Source organism: Schistocerca cancellata, chromosome 2 (assembly GCF_023864275.1).
Source record: "Schistocerca cancellata isolate TAMUIC-IGC-003103 chromosome 2, iqSchCanc2.1, whole genome shotgun sequence".
Taxonomy (NCBI): Eukaryota; Metazoa; Arthropoda; class Insecta; order Orthoptera; family Acrididae; genus Schistocerca; species Schistocerca cancellata.
In genome coordinates this window covers 580,517,677-580,540,830 of record NC_064627.1, presented here as the reverse complement: position 1 = coordinate 580,540,830, position 23,154 = coordinate 580,517,677, and the positions used below count along the sequence as shown (strand labels likewise).

Genomic DNA, 23,154 nt, shown 5'->3' with positions numbered 1-23,154 from the left:
TGCCTATTTTCTTTCTCTTTCTAAACAAAAATCTCTGTCAGATATGTAAAGTATTTTTAAAAATGTGTACTGAAAATATGAGATGCACATAGATTTTCTCAAATGTGCTATGTTTTCATTATCCAGTACAGATGAAGATTTTGTATTTAACAGCTCTAACTGCTAAAATAGGAACATCTGGGGCAGGACAGACGGACATGCATACACATATGGAACTGTTTTGTAGTAATTTTGTTATCTTTTCTATATTCATAAGAAATGTAAGATTTCTTTTAGTTTTGACATTTTCTTCTAGTAAATACTGGGGTTCTGTGGACAATATTGAGTAGAGAACAGTGTTAATTAATTACATTTGTAGAACTTTTGAGTCGGAGATGATCATTTCAGTTAGTTTTTAATTGTTGTTGTTGTGGTCTTCAGTCCTGAGACTGGTTTGATGCAGCTGTCCATGCTACTCTATCCTGTGCAAGCTTCTTCATCTCCCAGTACCTACTGCAACCTACATCCTTCTGAATCTGCTTAGTGTATTCATCTCTTGGTCTCCCCCTACGATTTTTACCCTCCACACTGCCCTCCAATACTAAATTGGTGATCCCTTGATGCCTCAGAACATGTCCTACCAACCGATCCCTTCTTCTGGTCAAGTTGTGCCACAAACTTCTCTTCTCCCCAATCCTATTCAATACTTCCTCATTAGTTATGTGATCTACCCATCTAATCTTCAGCATTCTTCTGTAGCACCACATTTCGAAAGCTTCTATTCTCTTCTTGTCCAAACTATTTACCGTCCATGTTTCACTTCCATACATGGCTACACTCCATACAAATACTTTCAGAAATGACTTCCTGACACTTAAATCTATACTCGATGTTAACAAATTTCTCTTCTTGAGAAACGCTTTCCTTGCCATTGCCAGTCTACATTTTATATCCTCTCTACTTCAACCATCATCAGTTATTTTGCTCCCCAAATAGCAAAACTCCTTTACTACTTTAAGTGTCTCATTTCCTAATCTAATACCCTCAACATCACCCGACTTAATTCGACTACATTCCATTATTCTCGTTTTGTTTTTGTTGATGTTCATCTTATATCCTCCCTTCAAGACACCATCCATTCCGTTCAACTGCTCTTCCAAGTCCTTTGCTGTCTCTGACAGAATTACAATGTCATCGGCGAACCTCAAAGTTTTTATTTCTTCACCATGGATTTTAATACCTACCCCGAATTTTTCTTTTGTTTCCTTTACTGCTTGCTCAATATACAGATTGAATAACATCGGGGAGAGGCTACAACCCTGTCTTACTCCCTTCCCAACCACTGCTTCCCTTTCGTGTCCCTCGACTCTTATAACTGCCATCTGGTTTCTGTACAAATTGTAAATAGCCTTCGCTCCCTGTATTTTACCCCTGCCACCTTTAGAATTTGAAAGAGAGTATTCCAGTCAACATTGTCAAAAGCTTTCTCTAAGTCTACAAATGCTAGAAACGTAGGTTTGCCTTTCCTTAATCTTTCTTCTAGGATAAGTCGTAAGGTCAGTATTGCCTCACGTGTTCCAGTATTTCTACGGAATCCAAACTGATCTTCCCCGAGGTCGGCTTCTACTAGTTTTTCCATTCGTCTGTAAAGAATTCGTGTTAGTATTTTGCAGCTGTGGCTTATTAAACTGATTGTTCGGTAATTTTCACATCTGTCAACACCTGCTTTCTTTGGGATTGGAATTATTATATTCTTCTTGAAGTCTGAGGGTATTTCGCCTGTTTCATACATCTTGCTCACCAGATGGTAGAGTTTTGTCAGGACTAGCTCTCCCAAGGCCGTCAGTAGTTCCAATGGAATGTTGTCTACTCCGGGGGCCTTGTTTCGACTCAGGGCTTTCAGTGCTCTGTCAAACTCTTCACGCAGTATCATATCTCCCATTTCATCTTCATCTACATCCTCTTCCATTTCCATAATATTGTCCTCAAGTGCATCGCCCTTGTATAGACCCTCTATATACTCCTTCCACCTTTCTGCTTTCCCTTCTTTGCTTAGAACTGGGTTTCCATCTGAGCTCTTGATGTTCATATAAGTGGTTCTCTTATCTCCAAAAGTCTCTTTAATTTTCCTGTAGGCAGTATCTACCTTACCCCTAGTGAGATACGCCTCTACATCCTTACATTTGTCCTCTAGCCATCCCTGCTTAGCCATTTTGCACTTCCTGTCGATCTCATTTTTGAGACGTTTGTATTCCTTTTTGCCTGCTTCATTTACTGCATTTTTATATTTTCTCCTTTCATCAATTAAATTCAATATTTCTTCTGTTACCCAAGGATTTCTACTAGCCCTCGTCTTTTTACCTAATTGATCCTCTGCTGCCTTCACTACTTCATCCCTCAAAGCTACCCATTCTTCTTCTACTGTATTTCTTTCCCCCATTCCTGTCAATTGTTCCCTTATGCTCTCCCTGAAACTCTGTACAACCTCTGGTTCTTTCAGTTTATCAAGGTCCCATCTCCTTAAGTTCCCACCTTTTTGCAGTTTCTTCAGTTTTAATCTACAGGTCATAACCAATAGATTGTGGTCAGAATCCACATCTGCCCCAGGAAATGTCTTACATTTTAAAACCTGGTTCCTAAATCTCTGTCTTACCATTATATAATCTATCTGATACCTTTTAGTGTGTCCAGGGTTCTTCCATGTATACAACCTTCTATCATGATTCTTAAACCAAGAGTTAGCTATGATTAAGTTGTGCTCTGTGCAAAATTCTACCAGGCGGCTTCCTCTTTCATTTCTTAGCCCCAATCCATAATCACCTACTACGTTTCCTTCTCTCCCTTTTCCTACACTCGAATTCCAGTCACCAATGACTATTAAATTTTCGTCTCCCTTCACTGTCTGAATAATTTCTTTTATTTCATCATACATTTCTTCAATTTCTTCGTCATCTGCAGAGCTAGTTGGCATATAAACTTGTACTACTGTCGTAGGTGTGGGCTTCGTATCTATCTTGACCACAATAATGCGTTCACTATGCTGTTTGTAGTAGCTTACCCGCATTCCTATTTTCCTATTCATTATTAAACCTACTCCTGCATTACCCTTATTTGATTTTGTGTTTATAACCCTGTAGTCACCTGACCAGAAGTCTTGTTCCTCCTGCCACCGAACTTCACTAATTCCCACTATATCTAACTTTAACCTATCCATTTCCCTTTTTAAATTTTCTAACATACCTGCCCGATTAAGGGATCTGACATTCCATGCTCCGATCCGTAGAACGCCAGTTTTCTTTCTGCTGATAACGACATTCTCTTGAATAGTCCCCGCCCGGAGATCCGAATGGGGGACTATTTTACCTCCGGAATATTTTACCCAAGAGGACGCCATCATCATTTAATCATACAGTAAAGCTGCATGCCCTCGGGAAAAATTACGGCCGTAGTGTCCCCTTGCTTTCAGCCGTTCGCAGTACCAGCACAGCAAGGCCGTTTTGGTTATTGTTACAAGGCCAGATCAGTCAATCATCCAGACTGTTGCCCTTGCAACTACTGAAAAGGCTGCTGCCCCTCTTCAGAAACCACACATTTGTCTGGCCTCTCAACAGATACCCCTCCGTTGTGGTTGTACCTACGGTACAGCTATCTGTATCGCTGAGGCATGCAAGCCTCCCCACCAACGGCAAGGTCCATGGTTCATTGGGGGAGTTTTTAATTATTCGAATAAAATACATTGAGGCTCTTGAAAATGTGGATTTCATCAATTTCAGTCACTGGCCATCAGCCAAAAAGATCACAAAGTACCACGTCCACAGAGAAGTACTATGCCATATTATCATGGTCCAGTAAACTCCACATGAAACAGATAACAAACAAAATTGTGTGATTATTTGAAATATGAAATATATCTAACACAAATACATTGAAATATTTTTTAAATATTTGCTTGATGTATCTCAAGCAGGGAAGATACTTGCATTACCATCGATACTTGTAACTCTGCAAGATATTGTGGACAGAAACATGAACAACAGTCATAAAAAGCAAAAATAGGTCTTGGGCTTCACAAATCACCTCCATAAAAGTTACGGGAAACCATAACGAGAACTCCATCAGGCATGTAAAGTCACCAGTAATAGTAGGTGTACTGGAGAGAGAGAGAGACAGAGAGAGAGAGAGAGAGAGAATTTCAATATGTAACTGTCACAAAGTGATGGAGGAGAGGGGGTTTACAATAGGGTTGACCATATTAAACTCCCAGTGTGGAAATTCAGTAAAGCTTCATATAATTTCGGAACATTATTTGACTGTTTAGTTGTTCAGGCAGTGACCACACATAAGACCACTGATTAAAACACCAGGCAAAGCCAGTGTGAGTTGTTAAAATGTTATGCACAAAAGTGGAATGATCAGTTAGGTTGTAAACTCAAAAAGTGCTGAGGAAACATTAGAAATAAGAATCCAGCTCCCAATCAGCACAGAGCAAAAATAGGCAGACACTACTGCAATTTTGTTTCCAAGAAGAGCAGAGGAGACAACTGCCTTTCAATGTGGGTGTGCTTCCACATTTTGTAACGTGTGAAGCTATCCTTGGACACAACTGAGGGAGGGGCACTCTTAGCTGTTATGTTGTATTCCCTTAACAGTGATCTCAATGGCATTTTAGAAGATGAAATGTAATCATTCTAGGAAATTACTCATCACATACAACTTGAGTGCCTTTCTTGGCTTCCAGTTCTCGTACCTGTCATAGAAGGAAACCAGGAATGACACGAGACGCGTCTTCATTTACAAATGCAGCAAGCAATAGTGCATTTTAAACATTCATCTTACTGCTCATTTTAATAAATGTAAGAGAGTGGGAGGGGGGGGGGGGGGGGGGTTGTGAGTGGTAGAGACAAAGTGAAATTCAAACAAGACTTGCAGTTGTCACTGTAGAGATTTTAACCTCTTGACCATATTCACTCCTATTTGATATAGTAAGAATGCTGAATATCCTGTAATTGAGGCCAACAATGCTAGGTAATTATAACAATAATAATCATTTATTTAGTGCGTTTTCTCCATCCAGCACATGCACATCTTACCCTTCTCTTTCATTATTTACAGTTTTCCCTGTTTTATTCCACAGATACTCGTTTTTTAAAATTTCAGAATCTAGTGCCTGAATTGTGTTGTAATACCCATACACCTCCAGTTACTGTTTCAGACACATAATGAAATAATTTTTTGTTGTAAATGTTGCTCATATTAATTTTTCAAACAGTGGAAATTCCAGGATGGAATAACAACATAGCACCAGAATGAAATTTTTCACTCTGCAGCGGAATGTGCGCTGTTATGAAACTTCTTAACAAATTAAAATGGTGTGCTGGACCGAGACTCGAACTCGGGACATTTGCTCTTTGCGGGCAAGTGCTCTATCATCTGAGCTATCCAAGCACGACTCGGGACCCATCATCATAGCTTTACTTCCGCCAGTACCTTGTCTCCTACCTTCCAAACTTCATAGAAGCTCTCGTGCGAACCTTGCAGAACTAGCACTCCAGGAAGAAAGGATACTGCGGAGTCATGGCTTAGCCACAGCCTGGGGGATGTTTTCAGAATGAAATTTTCACTCTGCAGTGGAGTGTGCGCTGTTATGTTGTAAAACGTAGCACCACTTAGAGGAGGCATTGAATCGCAGCCACGCACAATGATAAAGATTGCTAGAAATGTTACAGCTTTCAGACACTGTTGATCTTCAGAGGTAGAAAACTCACACACATGACCCCTGTCTCCGGGCACAAAGGCCCCACTGCCACTGTCAGTGTTAAAGCAGTAGATTCCTACCTGTTAGGAATGATGCTACATCTGATTCTTCCCCAGTTTTTCTTTGACTGAAAAACTTTCTCTTCTGTCACTGTGGTTTTAACTCTAACGTTACTTCTTTCTTAAAATCAGTTTGCTTTGTGTTTGTGAGTCTGTTACTAAAATTAGCAAAACATGCAACTATAGATAGAATTTTATGGGAAAGATGGAAAGATGCATGCATTTCTACGGTTGCAAGGATTATATATTGCTGGGTGATGCTTGTTTTTGTGTGTTCATTTTTTAATATTTGCTTGTGAAGGACTTGGAACATGTGCAAAATGGAATAAATATAAAGAGGCTGTTGACTCACAGACTGGCACAATAAAAAGTCTGTCAAACGAATGAGCTTTCAGCAAGTACGCTTTCTTCTAGAGTAGGCACCACACACACACACACACACACTCGTACATTTACAACTCTCACATGCATGGCCAGAGACAGTGGTCCTGTGTGGGAGAGTTGTGCTTGCATGAATATGTATGTGTGTGTTTTGTCTACCTTAGAAGAAGGTTGTTTGGTCAAAAGCTCACTTGTTTAGCAGTCTTTTTGTTGTGCCTCTCTGTGACTCAGCATCTCCACTATATGGTGAGTAATGATCTATCATTTTTATCATATTGTCATTATTCCATCCTGGATTCTTCATTGTTTGAATAAATGTAATGCAAGGTTTAAATTTTTTGTTTGAATAGGATTGGATGTAGTAGTCATTACAGTTAAAGTTAAAGAAGCAATACTGCATACGTAAGAATAATAGACTGTGCAAAAAATGGTATAAAAGACTTAATCATCCTAGTAGAGAAACTGCAAGCTTGCAGCGATGTTCCATTTCTAACAAATTATTTTTGCAAACTTACAAGCAAAGTACCCCAGCTTGAACCAAATAAAGATGGTTTTAAAATGCGTAAATAAGTTTGTTCTACCACCCACTGCACTGTGGTATTCTCGTAAAGATAAGTCATTTTGATTAGAAAAACATTTAGTTTAGTACTGATTATGTGGTAAATAGGTGTATTAGTGTGCTTTTTAAGTATACCATTAAAGGTTTCGTTTTTCTTTATATAATATAGCAAAAAATGTGAAAAGATCGTACAGTCGGGTTACAGTCGTATTTTCTGTTTACATTTTGCCGCAAATCTGTAGAATTTCGTTTAACTGTTCTTTGCTCTCTCCAGCAATTTAACTGTAACATACCTCTTCATTATTTAACTCACATTTCTGGAAAGTAGCATAAAGTTTAAGTTGTTGTTTCAGAAACTTTGCACTGTTATTTTTGTCAACACACAGTTGCGTATAGGCCAAATTTGTGGAATCATATTTTCGTGTTTATCTGTAATTTAACTGACTTATTCTTAATAAACTATTACGTTTATCATGAGTGAAAAGTGCTTGTCTTGCCATAGAATTTTTAGGTCGGGGCTTTGGTGTGACGGGTGCTGTAGTTTTTTTCCATGTGGGTGTCTGTAGTGGCGTGGGAATAGGGGAAGTAAATGAGACGCATCAGTGCAGCAAATTGAAAAGCGAGAATGTAGGGAAATCAGTAAAGAGAAAGAAAGTGTTGTTATTAGGTAGTTCCCATGGAATAGATGTGGGCCAACTTTTGCAGGATGAACTAGGATCAGAATACCAGGTCACCAATTTTTTTAAACCAGTGCTGGTGTGGAGCAGGTGACAGAGGATTTATTATCACTTTGCAAAGGTTTCACTAAGGAAGACACCATGGTTATAATGGGTGGGCCAGGTCATAGTATTGACAGAGATCCTGGGTACAGTATAGAGTGTGACCTGGTAAAGATTGCATCAGCATTGAAGCATACTAGTGTTGAGTTTGTATCTGTTCTTGGGTCCCATAACTGACCTCATTTAAACTCTTCTGTCAAGAGAGTTAATTTAGATTTGGAATGGCTGCTTATGTCTGGCGCAGGGTCACACATTGGTATGGTTCCTGTCGATTCTCTCAATAGGTGGGATTATACTAGGCATGGCCTTCACCTCAACAGGAAAGGGAAGGGTAAACTGGCTGGGAAAATAGCAGGAAAGCTAAAGGGGGGAGGCACTGTCATGAACAATAAAATACCAGTGGTTATAGGGTTCAGAAAAGACCCTTTTTTATGGTAGAGAGGACAGAAAGAAACTAAATTTTAAGAGAGGTTAGGACTGAGACAAACCTTCAGTATGAGAAAGAAACCTAAAGACATAATTTTAGCGTATTACATCAGCATAAGCAGCTCTTGGTTAAGAATTTTCAACAGTCGGCAAAAATTTCAACTCTACCCAATTTTAACTCAGTCAGTGTGAGATTTCAGCTGTCTTTATTGCATCAAAATATTCGAGGACTGAGAAATAAAATTAATGAATTAATTATCTGCATAGATGAATTCGAGTCCTCAAACCCAGCAGACATAATCTGCCTCTCTGAACATCATGTGACCACTGGTATAGAACTTTCAAGTGTTGCAGGGTTTAGGTTAGCATCTCACTTTTGTAGAGCAGAAATGGGGGAAGGAGAAGTTGCCACATTCATCAGGAACTGTCATAAATTTAAGAACATAGACATTCATAAATTTTGCCTAGAACAGCGTAGGGAAGCACGTGCAACAGAAGTAGAATTTCACAAAAAATCCTTCATATTATTAAGTGTATATCGAACACCTGCAGGTAACTTTAATCTGTTCATAAACCACCCTGAAGTTGTACTGGCCCATTTAACAACCAAAAACATTTACAGGATATTATTGTAGGATACTCCTCGGAGACATCCACTGGACTGATGTTTACAGTGCTCATGGCATGAATGAAAAATATAACACTTTTGCTAATAAAGTGCTTATCTTATTTTAACACTGTTTTCCCCCAAAACTAATGGTTAAAATGAAGTCTACAAAGAAGCCATGTATTACTCAAGGAATAAAGGTATCTTTTAAAACAAAAGGAAAACTGTATCTGTCGATCCGAAACAGTTCTGATGTCGATGCTGTAGCACATTACAAGAAATACTGTAAAATATTAAAGACTGTAACACAAACATCAAAGCAAATATATTACAAGGAAAAGATAGTCATATCAGATAGCAAAATAAAGACAATATGGGATATAGTGAAGGAGGAGACTGGTAGAACCAGACAGGAAGAGGGACAAATAGCATTAAGAGTAAATCATACATTGGTGATAGATGTGTATAGTGTTGCAGAACTTTTTAACAAACATTTTATAACTGTTACTGAAAAGGTGGGGTTGTCAGGTTCTGTAGATGCTGCTATAGAATACCTCAGACCAGACATTTCAAGTAACTTCGATAATATGAATTTGACCCTCACTACCCCAGCAGAGATAATGTCCATCATAAAATCTTTAAAATCAAAAACATCTAGTGGATATGATGAAATATCAACAAAGTTAATTAAAGAATGTGATTCTGAGTTACGTAACATATTAAGCTATCTGTGTAACCAGTCGTTTATCAGTGGAATATTTCTTGAATGGTTGAAATATGCTGAAGTTAAGCCACTGTTTAAGAAGGGAATAAAGAAATAGCCTCAAATTTCCATCCAATTTCACTTTTGCCAGCATTCTCAAAAACTTTAGAAAAGGTAATGTACAATCGGCTTTATAACCATCTTATCACAAATAACATACTGTTAGTCACAGTTTGGATTTCTAAAGGGTTCTGATATTTGATAGCTATCTACAATTACAGTGAAAATGTACTTATTTCATTAGAAAAATTGCAGGCAACTGGTATGTTTTGTGATCTGTCAAAGGCATTTGACTGTGTAAATCACAATAGCCTTTTAAGTAAATGAGAATATTATGGTGTAACAAGAAATGCTGCAAAATGGTTCAAATCTTATATCTATGGCAGGAAACAAAGGGTGTTATTAGGAAAGTGACATGCATTAAGCTATCGATCATCATCCAACTGGGAGCTAAATACATATGGAGTCACACAAGGTTCCACCTAGGGCCCTTACTTTTTCTTGTGTATATTGATGACCTTTCATCAGTAACATTACCAGATGTCAAGTTCGTTTTGTTTGCTGAAGATACGAACATTGCAATAAATAGCAAATCAAGTGTAGTCTTAGAAAGATCAGCTAATAAAATATTTGTGGACATTAATCACTGGTTCCTAGCCAATTATTTGTGACTAAACTCTGAAAAAACACACTACATGCAGTTCAGAACTTGTAAGGGGTGTCCCATGAGTATGTGCCTAACATTCGATGACAAGCAGATAGAAGAATTGGACAGTGTTAAATTCTTGGGATTACAGCTTGATAATAAATTCAACTAGGAGAAGCACACCACAGAACTGCTGATATGTCTTAACAAATCTCTATTTGCATTGCAAATTGTGTCAGACATAGGGGATATAAAACTGAAAAAGCCGGCATGCTATGCTTACTTTCATTCCATAATGTCATATGGGATTATTTTTTGGTGTAATTCATCAAGCCAGGCTGAAGTTCTCCGGGCACAAAAACGTACAATGAGAGTTATATGTGGTGTGAACTCAAGAACATCCTGCAGAAGACTGTTTAGGCAACTGGGGATACTAATTACTGCTTCCCAATATATTTATTCCCTAAAGAAATTTGTCATTAAAAATATATAACTTTTTCAATCCAACAGCTCAATTCATGGAATCAATACTAGAAATAAGAGTAATCTTCACAAGGATTTAAGGTCACTTACTCTTGTACACAAAGATGTGTGCACTATTCAGGAAAACACATTTTCAATAACTTGCCAGCTGCCATAAAAATGAAATTCAGTTTAAGAGAAGTCGAAAGGATTTATTGGTGGCCAACTCCTTCTAATCCATTGATGACTTTCTCAGGAGAACCAACATATCTGTGTGTGTGTGTGTGTGTGTGTGTGTGTGTGTGTGTGTGTGTGTATATGTAAGTACAATCTAACTTCTGCGCCATTTCAGTGCAGTAATGTGTTCATTGTAAACAAGTATTATAGTAGTTCTATTACACATTTATTACCTTATAAATAAATAAAAACATTTTCTTAAAATTTTAGTTCAGTGCATTAGTGTTTGAAAAATGATTTTTCCATATAGTCATCATTAAAAAAATGGTCATTCCACTAGGGACCTGTGGAAGGTACATTAGCTTATTTGTTTCAGTTGCAAATATTTGTCATGTATTATTGTTTTTCTGACATGTTCTACATCCTGGAGGACCTCCTCACTACAGATCTATTGGAATGAAAATCAATCTAATCTAAACTACTTAATGGACAATTATCACCAGTAGGTACACAAGCTTCTTAAATGACATATTATTTGTCAAAAAGCTAAACATTTCCCTGAAGTAATTCATGTTAATGCAAGCAGTGCTTACAATGTGGTGTTATTGTGGTCTTCAGTCCTGAGACTGGTTTGATGCAGCTCTCCATGCTACTCTATCCTGTGCCAACTTCTTCATCTCCCAGCACCTATTGCAGCCTACATCCTTCTGAATCTGCTTAGTGTATTCAGCTCTTGGTCTCCCTCTGCGATTCTTACCCTCCACACTGCCCTCCAATACTAAATTAGTGATCCCTTGATGCCTCAGAACATGTCCTACCAACTGATCCCTTCTTCTGGTCAAGTCGTGCCACAAACTCCTCTTCTCCCCAATTCTATTCAATACCTCCTCATTAATTATGTGATCTACCCATGTAATCTTCAGCATTCTTCTGTAACACCACTTTTCAAAAGCTTCTATTCTCTTCTTGTCTAAACTATTTATCGTCCATGTTTCACTTCCATACATGGCTAAACTCCATACAAATACTTTCAGAAACAACTTCCTGACACTTAAATCTATACTCGATGTTAACAAATTTCTCTTCTTCAGAAACGATTTCCTTGCCATTGCCAGTCTACATTTTATATCCTCTCTACTTCAACCATCATCAGTTATTTTGCTCCCCAAATAGCAAAACTCCTGTACTACTTTAAGTGTCTCACTTCGTAATCTAATTCCCTCAGCATCACCTGATTTAATTCGACTACATTCCATTACCTAGTTTTGCTTTTGTTGATCTTATACCTTCCTTTCAAGAAACTGTCCATTCCGTTCAACTGATCTTCCATGTCCTTTGCTGTCTCTGACAGAATTACAATGTCATCGGCGAACCTCAAAGTTTTTATTTCCTCTCCATGGATTTTAATACCTACTCCGAACTTTTCTTTTGTTTCCTTTAATACTTGCTCAATATACAGATTGAATAGCAACGGGGATAGGCTACAACCCTGTCTCACTCCCTTCCCAACCACTGCTGCCCTATCATGTCCCTTGACTCTTATAATTGCCATCTGCTTTCTGTACAAATTGTAAATAGCCTTTCGCTCCCTGTATTTTACCCCTGTCACCTTCAGAATTTGAAAGAGAGTATTCCAGTCAACATTGTCAAAAGCTTTCTCTCTAAGTCTCCAAATGCTAGAAACGTAGGTTTGCCTTTCCTTAATCTTTCTTCTAAGATAAGTCGTAGGGTCAGTATTGCCTCACGTGTTCCGATATTTCTACGGAATCCTAACTGATCTTCCCCGAGGTTGGCTTCTACCAGTTTATCCATTCGTCTGTAAAGAATTCATATTAGTATTTTGCAGCCGTGACTTACTAAACTGATAGTTTGGTAATTTTCACATCTGTCAACACGTGCTCTCTTTGGGATTGGAATTATTATACTCTTCTTGAAGTCTGAGGTAATTTCACCTGTCTCGTACATCTTGCTCACCAGATGGTAGAGTTTTGTTGGGACTGGCGCTCCGAAGGCTGCCAGTAGTTCTAATGGAATGTTGTCTACTCCCGGGGCCTTGTTTCGACTTAGGTCTTTCAGTGCTCTGTCAAATTCTTCACGCAGTATCATATCTCCCATTTCATCTTCATCTACCTCCTCTTCCATTTCCATAATATTGTCCTCAAGAATATCGCCCCTGTATAGACCCTCTATATACTCCTTCCACCTTTCTGCTTTCCCTTCTTTGCTTAGAACTTGGTTTCCATCTGAGCTCTTGATATACATGCAAGTGGTTCTCTTTTCTCCAAAGGTCTCTTTAATTTTCCTGCAGGCAGTATCTATCTTAACCCTCGTGAGATGAGCCTCTACATCCTTACATTTGTCCTCTAGCCATCCCTGCTTAGCCATTTTGCACTTCCTGTCGATCTCATTTTTGAGACGTTTGTATTCCTTTTTGCCTGCCTTCACTATTTCATTCCCCAAAGCTACTCATTCTTCTTCTACTGTATTTCTTTCCCCATTCCTGTCAGTTGTTCCCTTATGCTCTCCCTGAAACTCTGTACAACCTCTGGTTCTTTCAGTTTATCCAGGTCCCATCTCCTTAAATTCCCACCTTTTTGCAGTTTCTTCAGTTTTAATCTACAGGTCATAACCAATAGATTGTGGTCAGAGTCCACATCCGCCCCTGGAAATGTCTTGCAATTTAAAACCTGGTTCCTAAATCTGTCTTACCATTATATAATCTATCTGATACCTTCTAGTATCTCCAGGCTTCTTCCATGTGTACAACCTTCTTTCATAATTCTTGAACCAAGTGTTAGCTATGATTAAGTTATGCTCTGTGCAAAATTCTAACAGATGCCTTCCTCTTTCATTTCTTACCCCCAATCCATATTCACCTACTATGTTTCCTTCTCTCCCTTTTCCTACTCTCGAATTCCAGTCATCGATGATTATTAAATTATCGTCTCCCTTCACTACCTGAATAATTTCTTTTATCTCATCTTACATTTCATCAATTTGTTCATCATCTGCAGAGCTAGTTGGCATATAAACTTGTACTACTGTAGTAGGCGTGGGCTTCTTGTCTGTCTTGGCCACAATAATGCGTTCACTATGCTGTTTGTAGTAGCTTACCCTCACTCCTATTTTTTTTATTCATTATTAAACCTACTCCTGCATTACCCCTATTTGATTGTATTTATAACCCTGTATTCACCTGTCCAAAAGTCTTGTTCCTCCTGCCACCAAACTTCACTAATTCCCACTATATCTAGCTTTAACCTATCCATTTCCATTTTTAAATTTTCTAACCTACCTGCCCAATTAAGGGATCTGACATTCCACGCTCTGATCTGTAGAACGCCAGTTTTCTTTCTCCTTACAATACCATTCCCAAATATAAACTGCCTTGTTATCATATTTATTTTCCTTATTTCTCATTGAAGTGTAAATGCCAAGTTTCTTTGAAATGTGTTTTAACACAATGGAAGCAAGGACTGGATAATGTCACTGTGATATTCTGTATAGGACTGTTGCAGTTTGATACACTGAAAATGATGTAGCATGTCCACATTTCACCTTTGTCTAGTGTGCTGTGTTTTAATCACTTCATTAAAATTCCTTATTGTGCTTTGATGATGAATAAGAGAAGAGTATACGAAAAACACAACATATAGCAGAGAAGCTGAGTCACAGATTGGCACAATAAAAAGACACTCACAGTTACAGCTTTCATTTGTCAATAATACATCACTCACACTCACACACACACACACACACACACACACACACACACACACCTGCAACTGTGGTTTCAGTTGCCTGAAACTGCAGTCTTGTGACATTTTGTGTGTGTGTGTGTGTGTGTGTGTGTGTGTGTGTGTGTGTCTCTGTCTGTCATCTGTTGTTGACGAAGGCCTTGATGGCCAAAAGCTTCAGTTGTGAGAGTCTTTTTGTTGTGCCTATCTATGACTCAGCATCTGTGCTATATGGCGAGTTGAAACTTTTCTTTTTTGTAATATTTTTACAGTCCATCCTGGATTTTCCATTGTTTGAAAAACACAACAGCTTCTTATTTTGGGAAATATGACTATGGTGCTGTAATGTTTGTGTTAAAGACACTTGGTTCCAATTGACTGCTTAACTTTTTGTTACATAATGGTTCACTTATGACCATTGTGAACATGCTGGTCATAAATGCTTTTTACACTTAATACCACTTCTTCGTCGACTTGTCCTTCTTTAACCTTCAGATTCGTCAACCCTAGGCCATCAGTTGTTTGTAAATCCAGGTTTTTACATGTGAAGGACCTATTTGGGTGGTAGAACACAAACATGCATGTATTTTAAAATCAATTTTAGCCAATCGAGCAGGGATATTTCTCTTGTTAAAACAAGCCGTATTAACTGAGACTTCATTTTAATAGGCTGCATTGGCATCCAGATATTTATGAGAGTCATTTGCAAAGGAAAAAAACGTTTTGTTTTGACACTTGACCATATTCCCATACCTCCACTTCCAAACAACCACTGACTTTGGTATTCGTCTGCTTCAGTTTGGTGGCAGCTGGGATCCAATACTGTTGATTACTGCTTAACTATGCGACTGTAAAATGTGTGACAAAATTTTCAATCCTGCCAAGTGTGAAGTGCACACTTTTTAAATTCACAAAAAAAAAAAAATCCAAGCACTGAAATCTGTAGACAGATAACTGAGGTTTATGGTAATGTTACAAATGAATCATCAGTTTGAAAGTAGTGTATCATGTTTAATGGCAGACTGAAGAAGACTGAAACAAAAATCCAACCAGACAGGCGTTTCACAATTAGTGGACTGCAGCAACCTACTGGCAGATGCTTCACAACTATTTTGAGCCAATAAAAACAAGCAGCAAGGAACGCTAACCAGTTGAGTCATCCTCTTCCATGATAATGCATGTCCAGGAGTGACAAGGACTAGCTTCCATGGTTTCAGTGGGAAATGTTACCAAATCCGGCATACAGTCTAGACTTAGCCCCCAAGTGATTACAATTATTCCCCACATTAGAAGATATTTGTTTGAGTGAACAATGCTATGGAAGTGATGATGAACTAAAAGAAGCCATTAGTCAGTGGTTCAGAAAGTTGGTGGCAACTGTGTATGCAGAAGTCACAGAAAGCCTGGTAAACCGGTATGACACATGCCTAAATTTGAATGGTGATTATGTAGAAAAGTAGCTTCGGTATCAGACTGTATGTAAAATACAGTTTTTTAAAATTACATCAAATAAACATTTTTGTTGAAGAAGGTGATCTTTACTTTCGGAATGACTCTTGTAATATTTTTTTTTTTAAATTATGTAGTTGCAATATGGTTGACTCACTTGTTTGTGCAATTTTGCATTTGTCTTTGTTCTTCTCTTTTATTGTTCCATTATTATCTTTATCATAACCTTAAATTTTTTCTCTTTTATTTTTCAGTTTCCCCTTTATGCTTATGGTGGCCACCACCGGATTACTATCAAAGGTGTACCAAAAGATGGAACAGGTCATATGTGGCTTTGCATAGGTGCATTAGATTATGGGAAACCTTGTATGGAAGCTTATTTTATCATCAGTAATTCTGGAACACTGGATGCATTTGCAATTGTGAATGCCACAACAAAAGGCAACTATCTTACTCTCCTCTTATTTTGCTCAAAATTATAGTGCTTTAAAAATTTTGCTTTAACTATTACAATGATTTTGTATTGCTTTTAACACACCCCCCCCCCCCCCCCCCCCCCACACACACACACACACACACACACACACACACAAATTGCTCACTCACTTTCCACTCCTCCACCACCTCTGTCCTTTCCCTCCCATTTCCTTTTCTGTTTATTAGAGTTCCTCTTTATATTTCCTTTCCTTTTCTTTCTACCCATTCTACTCACTCCTCTTTTCCCCACTTTCCTCTTAATCTCGCCACCCTCTAGACTATTGTTCCCTTACTCTCACTTCCCAACTCCCATTATTAGAGAACTGCCGCTGTACAGTGAACATAAGTAAGTATCACTCACTTCCCATCACTTGCTATCCATACAGTACAGTCTCATTCGCTTCCATGTAGGTGAGCGTGCTCTATTTGTGTCTCAACAGCCGGATTGCCCCTTCCATATGGCAAAGGGAAAATGGCAGTTAGCTACATCCCAATGCAGCACAAGACATAGTGGAAAGCCATTGAGCCTGTGCTCACTGCAAGTACACGACCGGTGCAAAACTGTAAGGCTATGTAAGCCATGCAGATAACTGTTATCAGGCGAGGTAATGTCGGTTTTCTTTGGCAACTTCCGCCAAGCTGTGTGAATTTGATACTCCCCCCTCCTCTCTCTCTCTCTCTCTCTCTCTCTCTCTCTCTCTCTCTCTCTCTGTGTGTGTGTGTGTGTGTGTGTGTGTGTGTGTGTGTGTGTGTGTGTTCACCCACTGTGCGCCAAGTGAGTCCCCTCGGAATGGGAATGTGGAAGCAATGCTGTGCTGACTGCCATGCACCTCAACAGGCATCCTGTCTGCAATCCATCTGCTTATGATGACAGATTATGAGAACTATGGTCTACTACATTATTAAGAACTGTGGTCTACCACATTATTAAGAAAAATAAGAAGAAATTACTGCATCAGGCGTGAGTCACATTAATTGTTAAATGGCACCTACAAAAAACTGGAAGCTATCTAGGAAATTCTGTGATAAAGGAGATGAAACCCAGTGAATGTCATACTAAACACCATAGCTGTTACTATTTTATCCAACAAGATAGTTCAGATGATTTCAGAACTCCATTGCAGACAGCTTGTAATAGTTCATGACGACGAATTGTGTAAAAGGTGGACAGAATATCAGTTATGACAGTGATAGTGTCTACCGTCGTGCATACCACTTATTGGAGTCAGTTTTCTTTATGGTGTGTTATACAGATCGTAAGGTGGATTTAACTTGTTGCTTTGTGGTGATATAACTGTGCTTCCAATCGGAAAACTTCCATCCTTCCCTCCAGTTATTAAATAAGTTATGTCTTGATTTTACATTTCCAGAAACATAAGATGCTGCATATTACTTCTCAGACAGGAAACAGTCCACCACAAGTTGACAGAACAACACTGGAGTAATGAGTTCATTTGGAAAGTCACTGGAAAAATAATCACATATAATTTTACATGAATCTTAAAAACTCAGAATATTTCCTGACACAAGTTCAAATGATGTTTCACATTAGATAACTTAAACCAACTGGAAACATCATTCTAAGATTTTACTACACAGTCAACACCAGAAGAGAAAAAGAGTGAAATATCTTTGAAGGTACATCCTTATGTGAAACCTGTATGAATGAATTTCCAAAAAATGCCTCTGTTCTGTTATAGTTCTTTGTCATTCAGAATTAGTTGTACTACAGAGTTAGTGTCATATATTTAGATGGTTCCAGTCAGGAAAATCATGTGCTACATGGTAAACTTTAAAGTATTAGTTATCACAAGTTCATGTGTTAAATTACAGTTTGTAACGAGATCAACAGCGTTACTACTGCAAAAAGATCAGAAGCCTTGTAAGAAACTAATAGAAAAGAGAGTGTTAATATATATAGTATATGTTACAAAAAGATTCACATCTTTTGTATAAGATTACCTGTTGCAATGTGTTAAACCATTACGGTGGGACTTATCCTTTGACTAGAAGCTTTCTATGAGCTGTTTTGCCATGTGCCTGACTTCCTTTAAGTCATATGCTGAAGTGATATCTGTTGTTGTTGTGGCAGTTGTTGTCTTCAGTCCTGAGACTGGTTTGATGCAGCTCTCCATGCTGCTCTATCCTGTGCAAGCTGCTTCATCTCCCAGTACGTACACTGCATCCTACATCCTCCTGAATCTGCTTAGTGTATTCGTCTCTTGGTCTCCCTCTATGATTTTTACCCTCCACGCTGCCCTCCAATACTAAATTGGTGATCCCTTGATGCCTCAAAATATGTCCTACCAACCAATCCCTTCTTCTAGTCAAGTTGTGCCACAAACTCCTCTTTTTCCCCAATTCTGTTCAATATCTCCACATTAGTTATGTGATCTACCCATCTGAACTTCAGCATTCTTCTGTAGCATCACATTTCGAAAGCTTCTATTCTCTTCTTGTCCAAACTATTTATCGTCCATGTTTCACTTCCATACAGGGCTACATTCCATACAAATACTTTGACACGACTTCCTGACACTTAAATCTATACTCGATGTTAACAAATTTCTCTTCTTCAGAAACGCTTTCCTTGCCATTGCCAGTCTACTTGTACTTCGACCATGATCAGTTATTTTGCTCCCCAAATAGCAAAACTCCTTTACTACTCTAAGTGTGTCATTTCCTAATCTAATTCCCTCAGCATCACCTGACTAAATTCGACTACATTCCATTATCCTCGTTTTGCTTTTGTTGATGTTCATCTTATATCCTTTCAAGACACTGTCCTTTCCATTCAAATGCTTTTCCAAGTCCTTTGCTGTCTCTGACAGAATTACAATGTCATCGCCGAACCTCAAAGTTTTTATTTCTTCTCCATGGATTTTAATACCTACTCCAAATTTTTCTTTTGTTTCCTTTACTGCTTGCTCAATATACAGATTGAATAACATCGGGGAGAGGCTACAACCCTGTCTTACTCCCTTCCCAACCACTGCTTCCCTTTCGTGTCCCTCAACTCTTATAACTGCCCTCTGGTTTCTGTACAAATTGTAAATAGCCTTCCGCTGCCTGTATTTTACCCCTGCCCCCATCAGAATTTGAAAGAGAGTATTCTAGTCAACATTGACAAAAGCTTTCTCTAAGTCTACAAATGCTAGAAACGTAGGTTTGCCTTTCATAATCCAACTTCCAAGATAAGTTGTAGGGTCAGTATTGCCTCATGTGTTCCATTATTTCTACAAAATCCAAACTGATCTTCCCCGAGGTCGTCTTCTACCAGGTTTTCCATCCGTCTGTAAAGAATTCGAGTTAGTATTTTGCAGTCGTGACTTATAAAACTAATAGTTCGATAATCTGTCATCACCTGCTTTTTTTTAGGATTGGAATTACTGTATTCTTCTTGAAGTCAGAGGGTACTTCGCCTGTCTCATACATCTTGCTCACCAGATGGTAGAGTTTTGTCAGGACTGGCTCTCCCAAGGCTGTCAGTAGTTCTAATCGAATGTTGTCTACTCCAGGGGCCTTGTTTCAACTCGGGTCTTTCAGTGCTCTGTCAAACTCTTCACACAGTATCATATCTCCCATTTCATCTTCATCTACATCGTCTTACATTTTCATAATATTGTCCTCAAGAATATCGCCCCTGTATAGACTCTCTATGTACTCCTGCCACCTTTCTGCTTTCCCTTCTTTGCTTAGAACTGGGTTTCCATCTGAGCTCTTGATATTCATGCAAGTGGTTCTCTTATCTCCAAAGGTTTCTTTAATTTTCCTGTAGGCTGTATCTATCTTACCCTAGTGATATATCCTTTTACATCCTTACATGTGTCCTCTAGCCATCACTCCTGAGCCATTTTGCACTTCCTATTGATCTCATTTTTGAGACGTTTGTATTCCTTTTTGCCCGCTTCATTTACTGCATTTTTATATTTTCTCCTTCCATCAATTAAATTCAATATTTCTTCTGTCACCCAAGGATTTCTACTAGCCCTCGTCTTTTCACCTACTTGATCCTCCGCTGCCTTCACTACTTCATCCCTCAAAGCTACCCATTCTTCTTCTACTGTATTTCTTCCCCCCATTCTTGTCAATTGTTCCCTTATGCTCTCCCTGAAACTCTGTACAACCTCTGGTTCTTTCAGTTTATCCAGATCCCATCTCCTTAAATTCCCACCTTTTTGCAGTTTCTTCAGTTTTAATCTACAGTTCATAACCAATAGATTATGGTCAGAGTCCACATCTGTCCCTGGAAATGTCTTACAATTTAAAACCTGGTTCCTAAGTCTCTGTCTTACCATTATATAATCTATCTGAAACCTTTTAGTATCTCCAGGCTTCTTCCATGCATACAACCTTCTTTCATGATTCTTGAACCAAGTGTTAGCTATGATTAAGTTATGCTCTGTGCAAAATTCTACCAGGCGGCTTCCTCTTTCATTTTGTCCTCCCAATCCATATTCACCTACTACTTTTCCTTCTCTTCCTTTTCCTACTATCGAATTCCAATCACCCACGACTATTAAATTTTCGTCTCCCTTCATTACCTGAATAATTTCTTTTATCTCATCATACATTTCATCAATTTCATCATCATCTGCAGAGCTAGTTGGCATATAAACTTGTACTACTGTAGTAGGCGTGGGCTTCTTGTCTATCTTGGCCACAATAATGTGTTCACTATGCTGTTTGTAGTAGCTTACCGGCACTCCTATTTTTTTAATTCATTATTAAACCTACTCCAGCCGACGGCGGTGGCCGTGCGGTTCTGGCGCTGCAGTCCGGAACCGCAGGACTGCTACGGTCGCAGGTTCGAATCCTGCCTCGGGCATGGGTGTGTGTGATGTCCTTAGGTTAGTTAGCTTTAAGTAGTTCTAAGTTCTAGGGGACTTATGACCTAAGATGTTGAGTCCCATAGTGCTCAGAGCCATTTGAGCCAAATCTACTCCTGCATTACCCCTATTTGATTTTGTATTTATAACTCTATATTCTCCTGACCAAAAGTCTTGTTCCTCCTGCCACTGAACTTCACTAATTCCCACCATATCGTACTTTAACCTATCCATTTCGCTTTTTAAATTTTCTAATTTACCTGCCTGATTAAGGGATCTGACATTCCACACTCCGATCCATAGTATGCCAGTTTTCTTTCTCCTGATAACAATGTCCTCTTGAGTAGACCCGCCCGGAGATCCGAATGGGGGACTATTTTACCTCCGGAATATTTTACCCAAGAGGATGCCATCATCATTTAACCATACAGTAAAGCAGCATGCCCTTGGGAAAAATTACGGCTGTAGTTTCCCCTTGCTTTCAACCGTTCGCAGTACCAGCACAGAAAGGCCATTTTGGTTAGTGTTACAAGACCAGTTCAGTCAGTCATCCAGACTGTTGCCCCTGCAACTACTGAAAAGGCTGCTGCCCCTCTTCAGGAACCACACATTTGTCTAGCCTCTCAACCAATACTCCTCCATTGTGGTTGCACCTACGGTACGGTTATCTGTATCGCTGAGGCACGCAAGGCTCCCCACCAATGGCAAGGTCTGTGGTTCATTGTGATATCTAAAATACCAAAACTCCTTCCCGTGCTGCTAGTATAACTTGGTGGTGTGATGGAGAGGTGGTGAAGTGTGAATGATGATAACACCCATAGACAGATTCAGACAGCACTTTCAGGTTCAACTGGTGTATTTGAGTTTTGAGATACCTCTGAGGATGTATTAATAATTGATAATGTGAAATAAATCAATAAAATCCGTACAGTGCTGTCTGAAGAGTTAATTCAGTCAGTCAACATAAAATTATAATTCAATGTTCCTCAGAACCATAATGATGGATGGGAAGGTTTGAACAGATACTACTTTGCCTTCCTTAACCCATCTCAATTTTCTACCAGAACTTTACTACTTCTTCATATTTTCAGCTTGCTTTCGTTTGCATCTCTATCCTCCTCTTCCTTTTGAGTGCAGCTATTTTTTTCTTTTTCTTTTTGTCACTTGCCTGCAGCGCATTACTACTATAAGATATGACTCTGATTTATAGTCCAGTGTTACCTCTGATGTTATTTCAGAAGCTAGTCTCTCTCATGACCTACTTTATTACCGATAGTATCATTCTACCAGCACATGTTCAGTGTTCCTCCTTTTCACCCTAAACTAGAGGGCACAGTGTTATGGTATTAAGCTCACATTTTGAAAAAGGCGATTACCATCTGGCCATCCAGATTAGCTCTTTAACAGTTTTCCTAAACTACTTTGAATTTCAAAATGGTTCCTCTGAAATTATCACAGGCCACACTCTGTCATGCCTTTTTTCACCTCAGTCAGTGTTCTGACCGATTTGGTGTGCCCCACGATGAATTTCTTTACTGTACCAACCTCTTCCTTTCATGGTAACCTTTGCACCCAATATCCTCCATTATTTATTGCATAAATTTCCATCTTCCCCTACAGTTTTTATCGTTTACAGCTCCCTCAAGTACCATCGAAGTGATGTGCCATATGACATTTTTAGAATGGCATGTCTCACTTTCAAGCTTCCATGATGATGAAAAATGTTCATGATGTTTAGTAGTGAGTGACTGTTGGGACATCCCACTATTGTTAGAATATGTGCAGATGGCAGAATGGCTTAAACCCAGACAATGAATGAGCATCTCCACTAGCTATATGGGGCTGCTTGTTCCTTGGCATCATGCTTTGAAAATGCTTAGAAGAGGAGTAGTAACGGTCATGGCTACAATGGACACCATCACAAATGGCTGTCAGATTGAATTGTGGACAACTTACTTGTTGTCTTGCTTTTGTACAAGCTACGTATGTATAAGATGATCTGTCAATCCGCTTAATGTATGAGATTGTTGTGTTGTGAAAGGAAGTGTAAATACACAAAGTTTAAAGTT

The 23,154-nt window shown here is 38.8% G+C and overlaps 1 protein-coding gene across 1 annotated transcript in view; it reads left to right on the top strand.

The window, feature by feature from the left end:
* Positions 1 to 23,154, top strand: part of LOC126162188 (uncharacterized) — a 319,012-nt gene that overhangs the window by 267,488 nt on the left and 28,370 nt on the right. The window contains exon 18 of the mRNA XM_049918515.1: positions 16,034 to 16,220. Coding sequence (XP_049774472.1) covers positions 16,034 to 16,220 — 187 coding nt within the window. The remainder of the gene's footprint in view (positions 1 to 16,033; positions 16,221 to 23,154) is intronic.